Source organism: Lepisma saccharinum, chromosome 4 (genome assembly GCF_977018435.1).
Source record: "Lepisma saccharinum chromosome 4, izLepSacc3.1, whole genome shotgun sequence".
Lineage (NCBI taxonomy): Eukaryota > Metazoa > Arthropoda > Insecta > Zygentoma > Lepismatidae > Lepisma > Lepisma saccharinum.
In genome coordinates, this window is record NC_139232.1 from 45,437,200 (window position 1) to 45,451,744 (window position 14,545).

The window sequence follows — 14,545 nt, forward strand, 5'->3', positions numbered from 1 at the left end:
CAATGATTGCATTCACACGCTGCACGTTGTCGCTAGTGTTCACAGTTGCAGGCCACCCAACACGCAGTTCGTGGTTCATGTTCGATCTTCCCTCTTCGAACATCTGGCACCATTTTGCAATCATGGGGTGTAACATCGCATTCTCACCATACACCTCGACAATTTGGCGATGGATTTCACTCCGATTATGCCTTTGTGCCCACAAAAATCGGACGACGGAGCGCACCTCAATGTTGGATGCCACCTCAATGCAACGTGCCATACTCACACTGTGACTACTCAGCTAAACTCATACTAAACCAGCTGAAGCACGGCTGCTTCTGGTGTGTGAAGAAAACATTCCAGACAGTGTTGCCACCAAGTGTGATTATTTTATCTCTCTTAGTACAGGAACACGGGTCGAGTGTAACTTACTTTTTGATTCACCCTAGTAATTTACTGTAGGTCCCATCAAAATATAATTTAAGAACGTGTTAATTAAACCTTATTTGTACGTAATGCATTTATAAATAATTTGGTTTTATACGTACTAATTTTCATAAATTACAGTTGATTTGTACGTAACCAAGCTACAACAATGTCACAGCAGTGACAGTTTTCAGTTGCTACTGGTTGGCCATGGACAACAGAAAGAGGAAAAGTTACATGCTTGTTGACCTGAAAGTAAAATTTATATGGGAAGTGGACGTTAATCCACAGAAAATTAAAACTAAAATAGCTGCAGATTTAGGTATCGCTAGAGGCACATATTTTTGGTAAATAAAAAAGCAACATATCCCTACAAAAACAGAGTCAATTTCAGGTTCAAAAGCGGTAAATAAAATAAAATTTTGCTGTTATAGCGGTGAAAAAGCAGTACACAAAATGACAGTTTGTTTTTAAAATTGTGAATTTAATCCTAAATTTGATTTAAAAACTGCACTTACTACACAAAATAAACATATCCCTTTTAATAACACATTTATGTCGTTACCAGAATATTAAGTGTATTCCTGTATAAATGGATCCATTTAGCTTCTGAAATATTTACAGCAGAATTAATAAATTTTCTGTGAATTGCATAACTCACAGGATAATTCTGACTTCAAAAAGTGTCGCGTTGGTAAATAAACTCAAAATTTCATGTTTAATAGTCTATTTCGCATTTTGCAGCTCATTTTGCATTATTTCGTGACAAGACGGGGTGGGGAAATGCAGCTCACACCTTTCAGAATCATGAAAAATTAACATTACAATGCGTTATTTCATATTTCATGTTTTTGTCAAAAACGAAATATGCATGCCTCTAGGTATCGCTTATACCACACTTTGCTGTCATTAGTAAAATAAATACTAATTTAGACAATTTTTAAAAATTGGGTAGTTAAAATCATAAAACTTAGTGTCTACTGTAGTATTTCAGTATCAAAGTGTTCACTAATGAAGTGGCAAATGTAATGTCTTTAAGACAGGGACAGCGCCAGAAATTTTCGACCGGGTGGGCAGAAGCTCCTTATTGATAGATTAGGGTGGGCAGTATAAATGTAAGACCATGTATGTGTACGTAAGACGTATGTATCCCCCTCTCTCTTACACTCCCGATTTTCCTCTTACTTCTTTTTCCTTTCCTTGTTTTCCTCTTTATTCTTTTCTAATCTATTCTCGCATCTTGTTCCATTTCCTTTCGTTTTGTCTCTGATGGACACAAGGAAGTGTTTACACATGCGCAGCCATACCCCAGCCATACATTCTAATGTATGCATGTTAATACAGTGAAATAAATTTGAATTAGATTTAAGCTTGTGTTGCAAATACAAGGCACATACTTGATTTTATGTATTCGGCGACAATGATAGAAAGACAATCGTGAAGTTCATGATATGTTTCTGAGCATAGTATTTTCATCGTATGAGTTTTTGACTGAAAGAGTTTTCTTACTCCTTGGGGGTCACTTTTCTTAGCTTACAAGGTTTGTACAACTGATAAATCTATCTGAATGTTTGTAGTAGCGGCGATTGGGTGCCAAGATTTGAGGGGCAGGGACAATATACTTTTTTCTTGGTAGAAAGGGCTTAGCATAAAAAGGCCATAGTGCAGGGGCAAAAAGTGGCAAAATTTGGCGAGGGAACCGCATCCCCCACTTCCCAGTTCTCCTAATCGCCGCCACTGAATGTTTGGATTAAAATGAACGTCTTATTAGGAATGATTTAAAACACACACGGAAATCAAATTCCTTGTTCATTGTCCATGAAGTATTCCTAGGCTAATGAAAGGCTATTTTGACAGAATATCACTCACAAACAAGTAAGATCGAAAAATCTGTTCAGAATTGAAGAGATTATTCGCTAAGTTGTTATTCATTTTCTGAACTGTCATGTTACTAATGCGGGAGAAGCAATACACGTATGGTTGGTTACATGAACATATTTTTTGAGGTAACAAAATGATTTAGGGCACAAGGAAGTCATTGAAGTTGATCACCGTGCCAGTAATAATTCATATATTTTTCATAATGACTTCGGTTGCATGGCGTGACCATTTCGAACACACTAGAATGTCAACCTCTATCCTGTGCAGCACACCCTGGAAACTTGATTTTTCAGGCAACGAGTCCCTGGTGCTTGGAACCACTGTCAAAGTAATAATTTATGAGGGTTTGTATTTTGAGTGTCAGCTTGTGTTTGATTTCGCTCCTTCGTAACTTTAATCTAATCACCATTGAACTTTATCGTCGTCATTATCAAAATTAGCAGAAAAATGACTTTAACCTTTAAACAGCCAATGGGTCATGTATGACCCATGGTGCCGATTACAACATTCACGTGCTTTTAGGACCTTCATACTTGTATTAGAGGTTGTAAACGCTGACAGATGTTGAGACAAGACATTGAAATGTCATGTGGAAGAAAACCCACCCCCTCCCCCCTTTCTCTAATATGCAAATTAGCTATTTTTAGCCAAAATGCAAATTGTACATATCGCTTCATATTTCAGCTTGTATGAGAACTAGAACTTGAAACAAGTTTCGCTTTGTTGCAAAAGGTCTACTCTTTGAAAACAATGCAAATGTTTGCGCCATTTTTCCAAAATAACGGGAGAAGAGGGTGCGAACGCCAGATTTTTTTTCATTGAAATTTTGGGACTTGGCTCCTCCCAACCCCGTTTTTCTCACTTGGGCTTTCTGAATTGTACACGGTCGTGTGCTCTGATGTTTTTGCTTTCAAACAAAAGTTATCCGAAGTAGATTGCTCAAATAGTATCCGAGATATAACATTTTTCTGAAATAAGTGTAAAAATTTAAAAATCACGTGCAAAGTCCGCGACGAGAGAGGGGTTACTTTCGAAATCCGGCTCGGCTGTTTAAAGGTTAAATATAACAAATGAACCACAACTTACTGTTCCAAAAATGGAGTTGCATTAGTCCATAGCTCTTAGAAAGTTGAGATGGTAGTTTCAATTGCATAGCGTTTCATTAGTGGATCAAGTCAAGGCAGCTAATTCCGTGAACAATGATGTTGTTTTCCCAAAGTCTCAAATATTTGCCTCAGGCAATCACCCTCCTAAAATGGATGCACCTTCTGTGGTGATAAAATACCACGTTTGGTGTGAGTTCATCTGTATATTTTTCCCCAAAGGCATAACGCTGTCGCATTATAATGAAGACGTCATGTGTTCGACTCCCCCCTCCTCTGGTGGAAGCACAATGCACGCTGGTTCCACGTTAAACTGTAGGTTTAGTCCCGATTAGCCTATCTGAGCATAAAAGTGGATTTAAAAACAAACTAATAAAATCGTCTTCTGGATACTTCGTGACATAACTTTTTTTCTTTACTTCAGCTGCATCTACAGATTCTGTTGACATTTTCGGCTGATTCATGTGGCAAAATTTATGTATGGAACGAGGATTTCTAAATAGGATAAGCCACTCATTAGCAATTGAATAATTCTGTAGCTTTTTCCATACATAACTGGTTTATTAAAATTTATTCAGTATTGTAGTGATTATTGTGATTCCTTGTTATTAGTAAAATGAATATAAAGTTGATATTTCGCATAGCATATTGATATTTGAAGATAACAAGTATATAAAAATTCTAATGAAATAATAAAAGGGACACTTCTGGAATTTTAATGCAGACATAATTAAAACTATATTATACTCTCTAGCATAATTTAACCCGAAGGTTTATGGCTTCAGCAACAGAAACCTTCCATCTGTACCTATTCAGGGCAAGATCAATCCAATCTTTTCGATCCTTGCCGTTTTCTTTTAGGTCCATCTCAACGTTATCCCTCCATCCTCGTCTTGGCCTTCCTACTGGTCTCTTACCATCAGGTTTCCCAACAAGAATCCTGTAAACTATTTTTTCCTCTACCATTCGTGTCACATGGCCTGCCCATCTAAGTCTTCTTGATTAAATTATTCTAATAATAATAATTACTAAAAGTCAAAATAATGTATTGTGTTGTTGGTGGAAGTAACGCTAAGATGATGATTTTATTTGTTTATTTAGAGATTATTTTAACCATACCTAGGCCGGGATTTATATACGTATGTGGAGGCCCGGAGCTGCAGTCCTCAAGTTCGACCTAAATTCTGATATAATCTTGATCATACCCTGCATAATTTTGAGCCTCCTAAGCCTACTAAATGCTTTTAATCATGGAAGTATTCATTTGATCACAGTTTTTGTTTCAATAGCTCTAGTATTTACTTTCACTTTCTAATGACAAAATTGGCTTTTTATGGGTTGATAATATGTGAATATTTCTAGCATAGATAATATTCACAAGTAAAATATACAAGTTATGAACACCAGAATACACTTATTTATTGAATTATTCATATATCTCCAAGTATATGTACTTATTGAATTTGATTGGGTGGGCAATCGGGTGGGCACAGGAATTTTTGGGTGGGTGCTTGCCCACCCGTGCCCACCCCTGGCGCCGTCCCTGCTTTAAGAACCAAACTTTTAGATTTATTAATTTACACTTTATAACAGAAATAACCTGTGTTTCTCAAAATAGATACAATTACAGTATTTTAATAATGATATGACATGGTATCTAAATTTGATTTGTAAGTAATTCTCAGTTATACATATTATTTTCTCTTCACCTTGACATACATATAAGTCAGGTTCAACATATAAATAAAACACATATAGATGGGTCACTATGACATTTTTGCCATACTGATAACCAATATAATTTATATTCTGATATAAAATTATAACATAATCACATATCCAGAGAATTTTCATTCTAAATAGCAAGGAGAAAGATAATTTTCACTTAACACTATAAGGAATGATTTTTTAATTTATTTTTCTTTACAGAAGAGTGGGATTGGCAAATGCACATAAGGATATGTCAGCATTTTCCAGATTAACAGATCATATCTTTAATGATATTCTTCACACTACAAACAATGATCTCGCTGAAGCAAAACAACTAATTCTGCGCATTGTAAAAAGAGATTTGTATGCCTTTATTGGATCATGGAGTGTACCAGAGGTATGTATTTTACTTTTTGATTATGTGTGGTGCATGCGAGGATATCATACATACAAAGTCTAAACAAGAGTTTATGATTATCATTACCGTGTACTTACTTATATTCTCATCACAAACATCGTTAAAATTCACTACTTATACAAATAAACATCAGTGTTACTCATAAAAATTATATATTTTTTGCATATCTATTTTGGTTACCCACCATTATCAAAGCCTGTTTGTTGTGGACCTAGTCTATTGTAAAGCTTCAGTAGATGCTTGTTTGTATTAGAAGTAGAGTTGGAAGTGGTCGGGAAAAAAATGGAGTTTTTTTGTGCAGCTTTTTTGGTTGTACTTTTTTCAGCTTTTTTCACCCAAGTGTTTCAAATCGATGAAAATACATTACTTGACTGCATTTTTTTTGTTACACATCTTTCATGTATCTCTCTATTATAAAAGACACTCATATCTAAATTTAAAATACAACTTTCAACATGGAATTCACAATTAGACATAAGCAGTGGTTGCAAAAATGCCAGCTTTTTTGAATAGATGGCTTTATCCAAGTGTAATCTTCATATTTCAGTAGGCTTATTAAATATATCTACAAAGTATACAGGGTGTCTCAAAAGTAATAGCGCAAACTGACACAGGCGAAAATACACGATAATAGAAGCAAAGAAGTCTCAGTAAACATGGGTCTGCTAACGAGCCGTTTTCGAGATAATGGCGAATGTGTGATTACAATCCACCACTGACTTCAGTGTTTGTAAACATCATCCTAGTTGGTAAAATACCAGTAATACAGTATGAGAAATCAGGAGATCTCATTGCTTTTATTGAACATTCTACTTACTTTACCAAGGAATACAGCACTCACTACTTTAGTATGTTCTACATTACAGTTACTGTACACTCGTACCTGTTAAGGAAGGCAGTGGCGTAAATAACACCCCCACAACCCCTGTGATGTAAAATTAAGAAAGACCATTAGTTCACAAAAGTTTTCCTTTCGGTGTTAAAATATATTTTCAACCGAATACATTATATTTTTATGACAAGCAGAAAACTTTGATCACTAGAAAAGTAGAAAGTGAATTTCCAGGTTAGGAGAAAACCTTCATTAGCTGAATAGTTGAAGTCATAGATTACGTCGCTGACGACAAGCAAGGAAATGTGCTGGAAATGTTTTCACCCCTCCCTGCCCCCTACTTACTGCCTGAGTTTTAGCAAGGTTTGGTGAAATTGTGCTGCTGTTAAGTTTCTTTTGTAGTTGTTGTAGGGGAATTTGGTACAAATTTCTGGGAGAAATATGAACAAGATCTTGCACCATAGCTACAGAAATTGTTTCATTTCGGAATGTAGAATCAACTGAAATATGAATTATGCTGCTAAGCATTGAAAGCAATCGTGCTCGAAAACTGGACTTGACGAAACTAACACAAGAATTGCTTCCTTCAAAAAAAACGCAGAGGACTGGTAATGGGCATTTAACAATATCGTAATTTTTGTAGTAACAGTACATTTTCATTTTTAATTGTAACAATTTGTACAGTTTGTCCTTTAAAACCTTTCGTACCAGTTTCTAAATCGATTCAAATTACATGTATGTATTTGCATATTTGAAAATACCTAATATAAATACATAAGTTAATGAATATTTTAGAAAAGAAAGTTTAAAAAAAATCGTAGGGTGCACAACTGTAAGTTGCGGGGAGACGCAGAGCGTGTTAGTTACGCTACTGAAGGGAGATGTTCAAAGTGTCGTCCTTCCATCTGGATGCAATACTGTGCGCGATTCTGCATTGAGTTTCGAATTCTTTTGAACACCCCAGGATCATTTCGGAATTGGTCACAAGCATGTACAATTCTCTGTTCCAGTTCTTCAACCGTGTCAACGGGAGTGTTGTACACTACTCTTTTGAGGTGACCCCAGACAAAAATCCAAAGGATTTAGATCTGGTGACCTTGGAGGCCACAGTACAGGCCCACCTCGACCTATCCATCTTTGATGATATCTCCGTGTTAGGTTTCGTCTCATAGCAGCAGCAAAATGTGCTGGTGCTCCATCATGCATGTACCACATACTCTGACGTGGATCAAGGGGAACATCCTCAAACAATCCTGGAAGATCATGCCGCAAAAACCGAAGGTACCCCGGTCCATTGAGTCTTCTTGGAAGATGAAAAAATAAATATGCTGACGAAGGCAGTAATTTATTTTATTAAAACATAAACTAAACGTAACGTTTCAACCATCTAGCAAGGTCTTACTCTGTATCAAGTACAAAAGTACTTTTGTACTTGATACAGAGTCCGAAGAAGACCTTGCTAGATGGTTGAAACGTTACGTTTAGTTTATGTTTTTAATAAAATAAATTACTGCCTTGGTCAGCATATTTATTTTTTCATAATCATGGAAACAAGGCTTAATGGCGTTATTCTTGGAAGAATGTGGGGTCCAATGAGACGATCACCTAGTACCCGTAACCACACATTCAATGAGAAACGTTGCTGATGTGGTGCCTCATGAATGGCATGTGGGTTTAGTACACTCCAAACATGAGAATTATAAAAATTAAAAATACCATGGCGTGTGAACTCTGCTTCTTCTGTAAATAAAATGTTACTTGCAAAACGAAGGTTGAGTACAACCTGTTGTTGCATCCACTGACAAAACGTCACTCTAGGAACACAATCCATATCACTGAGACACTGAACTCGTTGGAGGTGGTAAGGGTAGAGTGAATTGTGATGTAAAATTCTCCATACACTACTGTGGCTTACTGGCACTTGTGTGGCAATTCTCCTCGTCGAGGTTTCTGGATAGTGTTCTACTGCTTCCTACACCATGTCCTCAACTTCAGACATAATGCGTGCAGGTCTACCTGCTCTCCTACCATGTTCAAAGCTCCCATGTTCTTTGAGGTGCTGATGTACCCTAGTAAATGTGTGACACTCAGGGTGCCTTCAAGCAGGGTATTTTTCTTGGTACAAGCGTGCAGCCTCCCGTGCAATGCCATTAGCCAAACCATACACAAAATGAATATCCACATACTCTTCATTGCTGTAATGTTCCATTTTCACTACGCAGTCCAACGCAACTGACGTGAATCACACAGTACGATTAGACTGTGTACTGATTGTATCCATACAACGTCACCTCTCGGAAATGTCTTGTTTGATTACAATGCCACCTCTCGGAAATGTTCTGTTTTGTAAACAAAGAGCAAACTTTGGACCACACAAGGAGTAAAGCACTCGGTGTTTACAAAATGCAATCAATGACAGCTTGTAACCACACATTCGCACACATTATTAGCATTTTACCAACTAGGATGACATTTACAAACAATCACATATTCGCGATTATCTCGAAAACCGCTTGTTTGCAGAACCCATGTTTAACGAGACTTTTTTGCTTCTATTATCGTTTACTTTCACCTGTGTCAGTTTGTGCTATTACTTATGAGACACCCTGTATACACATCCACATAACTTAGTGTAGTTTTGTATATATTTTGTAAATAGAATCCACTGCTGTTTGTGAAAATTGCAACACCCAGAATGAATGGCCCTAACGAATCCAAACTCGGAGGATGTGTAGAACACTGTACCAGCAATAAGTGATTAGGATTGCAGAGAGATGGCATACATGTAGGCCCAGCAGCGCCCTCTCTTGTGTGACCGGAAAGGTCAGTGTTATGCCAAGCTCAGTCAGTGAAGATCCATCAAACGATGTGGAAACATGAAAGCAAATGCCGGTATGCCTTGTCAACATCAAAGGGTGTATTATCAGCATGTGAGTGAGTTTGAATGGGGCAGAATGATCAGTCTCCAGGAAGCAGGTTTGTCATACCGTGACACTTAGGCTCGTACAGGGCATGCTGCTTTGACAATGATGCATGTGTGGAACCAGTGGATAGAAGAGGGTTGTACGCAGCGACGTGCGGGTACTGGACCATGCAATGTGACCACAGCACAGGATGACCGCCATCTTATCCCCATGGCTGTAACGGACCGTGCAGCTTCGTCCACAGTGTTGGCTCGATGCTGGAGCACTGCAAAGGCTGTGGACCTGTTTGTATCGAGAGTTCAAGGCCGTGTGCTGCAGGCTGGACTGGTGTCACGCATGCCATTGCGTTGGCTTCCATTGTCCAGAAACCACAAACGCCTCAGAATGCAATGGGTACGTGAACGCCATCGCTGGCAGTGGTAGTGTTTTCGGATGAGTCCCGCTTCAACTTGTCCTACAGTGATGGCCGCATACGTGTTAGATGCTACCGTGGTGAACGCAATCTGGCAGCCTGCATTGTTGAGCGGCATAGTGGACAAACACTTAGTGTGAAGGTTTGGGGCACCATTGGATACAACATGCGATCTCACCTCCTATGTATTGAAGGCAATCTGAACAGCAACCGCTACATCAGGGAGGTTTTAGAGCCCGAGGTACTGCCCCTCCTTCAGGCAACTCCACATGCCATATTTCAGCAGCACAATGCCCGGCCACATGTGGCGAGGAATCTGCAAGCTGTCTTCGAAGAACAATAGATACCACTGCTTCCCTGGCCAACACGTTCGCCTGACATGTTGCCCATCGAACATGTCTGGGATATGGTTAGTCTGCAGGCCCTCTTTGATTCCATGCCACGACGTGTAGAGGCTCTGTTTGGCTTCACACCATACTGAATTCTCAAGGTCAGAGATCATGTACAGTTCTGTAATCCTAATCATTTGTGTATTGTCATGTATCTAATCTGTGGTATAAAGTTAATTTCAAAATCAATTGTTATGGTGCAGCATAAGTTTTGGCGTGTCTTGAACAAAACGTTGCCAACGGACAAGAGCATCAGGGTATGGTACAGAAGTTTTCTGGAAACGGGGAGTGTGTTGATGAAGCCAGGGATAGACTCTGACAAGACAGTTGAGCAAGTTCATGATGTTTTCGTCTGCAGGCAAGCCGCAAGAGAACTGCAAATGCCTCCTTCAACAGTTCATAAAGTGCTATGGAAACGGCTGCGTCTGTATGTGTACAAAGTTCAACTTTTCCAGATCGTTGGATCGGTCTAGGGGGCTCTATTCCCTGGCCACAACATAGCCCAGATATCACTCCTCTGGACTTCTTCCTCTGGGGGTATGTTAAGGACACAGTTTACTCAATGAAGGTGCCAAATGTGAATGCTTTGCATGACCGAATTGTTGCTGCCATCGATACCATCCTTGACAACGTGCTGCAGCGCACGTGGCACGAAGTGGAATTCCAGCATTCTTTGTGTCACTAAAGGTGCTCACATAGAAGTGTGGTAATTTTTTGTAAGAATCTTTTTGAGTTGCTCTTTGCAATAAAATTACCAAAAAATGTACAGGTGTGTTAGTTTTAATTTCCCATCACTTCAAAATCCCGGAGGTTCATCGTGTACACCATGTAGGCCAAAAATGACCAAAAACAAATACCTTATTTTTTTAAAAAACAACTTTCTGTCAGTAAAATTTTGTTTGTTTAAGTCCAGTTTATGCTCAGATATGCCATTGTGATTAGACCAGCTTAAAATGTGACCTAAACCACTGTGCCTCCATTGGGGATTGAACCTGGAACTCCTTGATTAAAAGGAGCAACATTACTTTATGTCATCAGGAAAGCAATTTATTTTATATATTGCCCACACACTGGCAGCGATTAGGGGGAACACTTGTAACCTCCCTCCTTTTTTTGCCACTTTTGCCACTGCACTATGCTAAACCTTATCTACCAAGGGAAAGTAAACTGTCTTTGCCCCCTGAGTTTTGGCACCTTGCGCTTGTAATGCACAAAATACATGATTATTTTTTTCGTTCTTTTGCCAATATTTCATAAATGCCCACATAGACAAACATTGAAAATTTTTGCAAGCGACTCTATGTCTGTCTTTATCCATGTTTTTCTTTGATTCTTACAAATACTTTTTTACACCTTAGTAACTTTTTCTCCATACTGAACATTCATGCAGAGAATCATTTTCTTTTTTCATGTTTTAAAAATATCCACAAAGTTACAAAAAAAGTTAAAAAGTGACCGTGACTGTACAACCATGGATTACCATGGATGGAAAACTTGAGGTAAATGACATACAAAAATTCTTACATTTGAAGTGCTGGCAGGGCAGGACAGTCGATCAGTCCAATCATAATAATTATTTAATTCTAATATTTGGTAATGCCTTTAACTAGAAGTGACCAATTTAGTTTCCACATTGAATTAGAAATGTAGCTTTCTTTTGTTACAGTTAGTAATATCCTTAAGCTAGAAGATTAGTTTATTAATTAAATAGTAAGGTTAGATGAAGGACTCGGGTGTAAAACATGGTAAGTGACATTTTGGTTATTTTTGAGTTACTTTGTAAAATGTGCCATCCTTCAATTTTCGAGTGAACTTACCATGCCATACAATTTGCATTGGACTTAGTGAAGCCTTTGAAATTAGTAAACACGACATGAAAACAATGTATCTACAGTATAGCTTCTAATAACCTTTCTCTTAATGAACTCTGAAATGACCAAAATGTCACTTACCATGTTGTACACCCAAGTCCTTGAAATATGAGTGGTTGGCTGGTTAACAGAATGGTTGAAACATTCCAGAAGTTGGCACTAGTAAAAGTTGCAAATTAACAAATTACATGGTATGAGTGCTATACAGTCTTGGAGTGTGAGTGACCCTATTAAAGTCACCCTGGTAGTGTCATTGCCTTGTAATCAAGGGGTCCCGGGTTCGATACCCTGTGGAGGCACAAGTGGTTCGGATCCCACTTTAAACTGTAGGTCCAGTCCTGATTAGCCTTACTGTGCATAAAGTGGACTTAAAACATCAACTCAAACTACATCAACTAAGATGAAATTGTAAATATGCCATTGCCAGTATGTACGTGTGACATATCTCAATTTCTTAACCCCCATCCCCCTGCTCTTCATGAAATAACATCTTATCTTGAAGGTTCATATAACCACAGCTTGCAATTATTAAATAGAAGACAAGTCACTGCTTGTGGTTAAACAGGTTATTTCCAAAAACTAACGTTTCAGACCCATTGCTATATCCTTCATCGGAGTTGTCCAAATAAATCAACTGGTGGTCATGATACAGTTTTTCAATCCGATGACTTTTATCCTGTTAACAATTTTTTTTTCCATTTTTATCCTTTTAATGTGATTGCTTTGGAGTACCCTGGTGAATGTGTCAGCAATGGGTCCAAAACGTCATTTTGTAAAAACCCTGTTAAACCACATGTAAGTAGTGACTTGTGTTTTATTTAATAACCTCTCCTTCGGTACTTGATGTTTTATTAATCAGTAAGTGAATTTTTGTCTTGATTTCTTGCACAATATAAAATATGAATTATTGTTTTTATGTTATAGGCACTAACCATTGATGGCCTTGAATCAGAAATGCAGAGTAAACTTCAACCCTGGTACTGTAAAGATGACTTTGTTCTTGAGAAGAAAAATTTGAGATTGGGGAGCGAGCAAAGTAATCCTTTTGAGAAAATTTACTTCTATGGTAAAAACAGTGTGAAACCATACAAAAAATTGCTGGAAGAAATATCAGTTTTTCATGTTCCAGAGTAAGTACATAATTTGTTTTCATTTTCTTTAGGAAGATTAGAAGAGTTCATTTAAAAAAAATAGAAGCGAATAGGTGTGCCATCAGCTCCATCTTCAGTGGGAGACCCGCTGATCATAAACGAAGATTAAATTTAGTACACCGGTTAGGACATCAGTAGACCCACCTTGTTCTCACCTACAGTAAATATATATGTAAAGTTCAACACTGCCTCCATATCTGCTGAATTCCCACGGCACAAGGATATCCCCTTCTTATATCAGCCTCTTCTGTAACAAGAGCACATTGATACCATTCATGTGAATCTATTTATTTCATTGATGATGTTTTCCTGCTCTGAACACATGAGGAGTCCTCTCCCATCTGCATTCCTTAACCAGCTGCACCAGTTGAGTACCATCCTGGTCACCTGGTTCCACTCTGCTAACCAAATAACCTTAGGGAAGTAGAGGTCTGACTGGAGGAAGGTCATTCAAATATCTGCATCCATATTGACCCACCAATCACATGCCGTATCTCCCCTTCTCAAAGATGAAAATATGAAAAACAGAAGAATTGGCAGCTGTGAGACCATATTCTTCTTATAAGGCGCTACAGCTCTTTATGGGCTTTGGCCTGCTCAATTACATCCTTCCACTTTTCTCTACTCAACGCACATTTCTTCCAGTTCTGTATCTTCAGTTTTCTTATGTCATTTCTGACATCGTCTATCCATCTGGTTTTGGGCCTTCCTTGTGATCTTGTAGCAATAGGACTCCAATTGTAAATTTGTTTCACAATTCTGTCTTCGGGCATTCTTTCAATATGACCCAACCAGCTCAATCTTTGTGTTTTGATAAATCTTCTTATATTCTTACTCTTTATTAATATTTCGAGCTCTTCATTTGTTTTTATTCGCCATATATTATTAGATTGTCTCGTTGGGCCATATATTTTCCTTAATATCTTTCTTTCAAATATCATTAGTTTTCTAATTATAACTTCTTTCAGCACCCAGGTTTCACAGCCATATGTAACCACAGGTCTTATTATGGAATTATACAGCTTTAATTTTATTTTTCTGGTAACTAGTTTGGATTGGAATATCCTCTTATTCGCATAAAATGCTCTATTTCCAGCTGCAATCCTTTCTTTAATTTCTTCTTCAATTTCATTGTTTCCATTTACTATTGACCCGAGATATTTAAATGACTGTACCTGCTCTATGTGCGTTGTATCTATATTCTCTTTTTGTTGTTGGATTTTTCTTCTTGTACACCTCATATATTTTGTCTTTTTTTCGTTCACTATTAATCCATATTTCATTGCCTGTTGTTTTAGTTTCACTAGTGAGTCCACCATTGCTTGCTTAGTTCTTGTAGTAATTACTATGTCGTCTGCATATGCACAGACCTGTCTTATTCTTGTTGAAATGTTTCCTCTGATTTCCAACTTCTGAATTATTTCATCCATGACTATGCTAAATAAA

General features: G+C 37.8%; 1 protein-coding gene across 3 annotated transcripts in view; it reads left to right on the top strand.

Moving 5' to 3' along the window:
- The window catches only part of LOC145986437 (deoxynucleoside triphosphate triphosphohydrolase SAMHD1-like), a 130,056-nt gene that overhangs the window by 88,214 nt on the left and 27,297 nt on the right, over positions 1–14,545 (top strand). For all 3 annotated transcript variants that reach the window (XM_083120454.1, XM_083120455.1, XM_083120453.1), the window contains exons 8-9: positions 5,322–5,499; positions 12,873–13,078. In XM_083120454.1, coding sequence (XP_082976580.1) covers positions 5,322–5,499; positions 12,873–13,078 — 384 coding nt within the window. The remainder of the gene's footprint in view (positions 1–5,321; positions 5,500–12,872; positions 13,079–14,545) is intronic.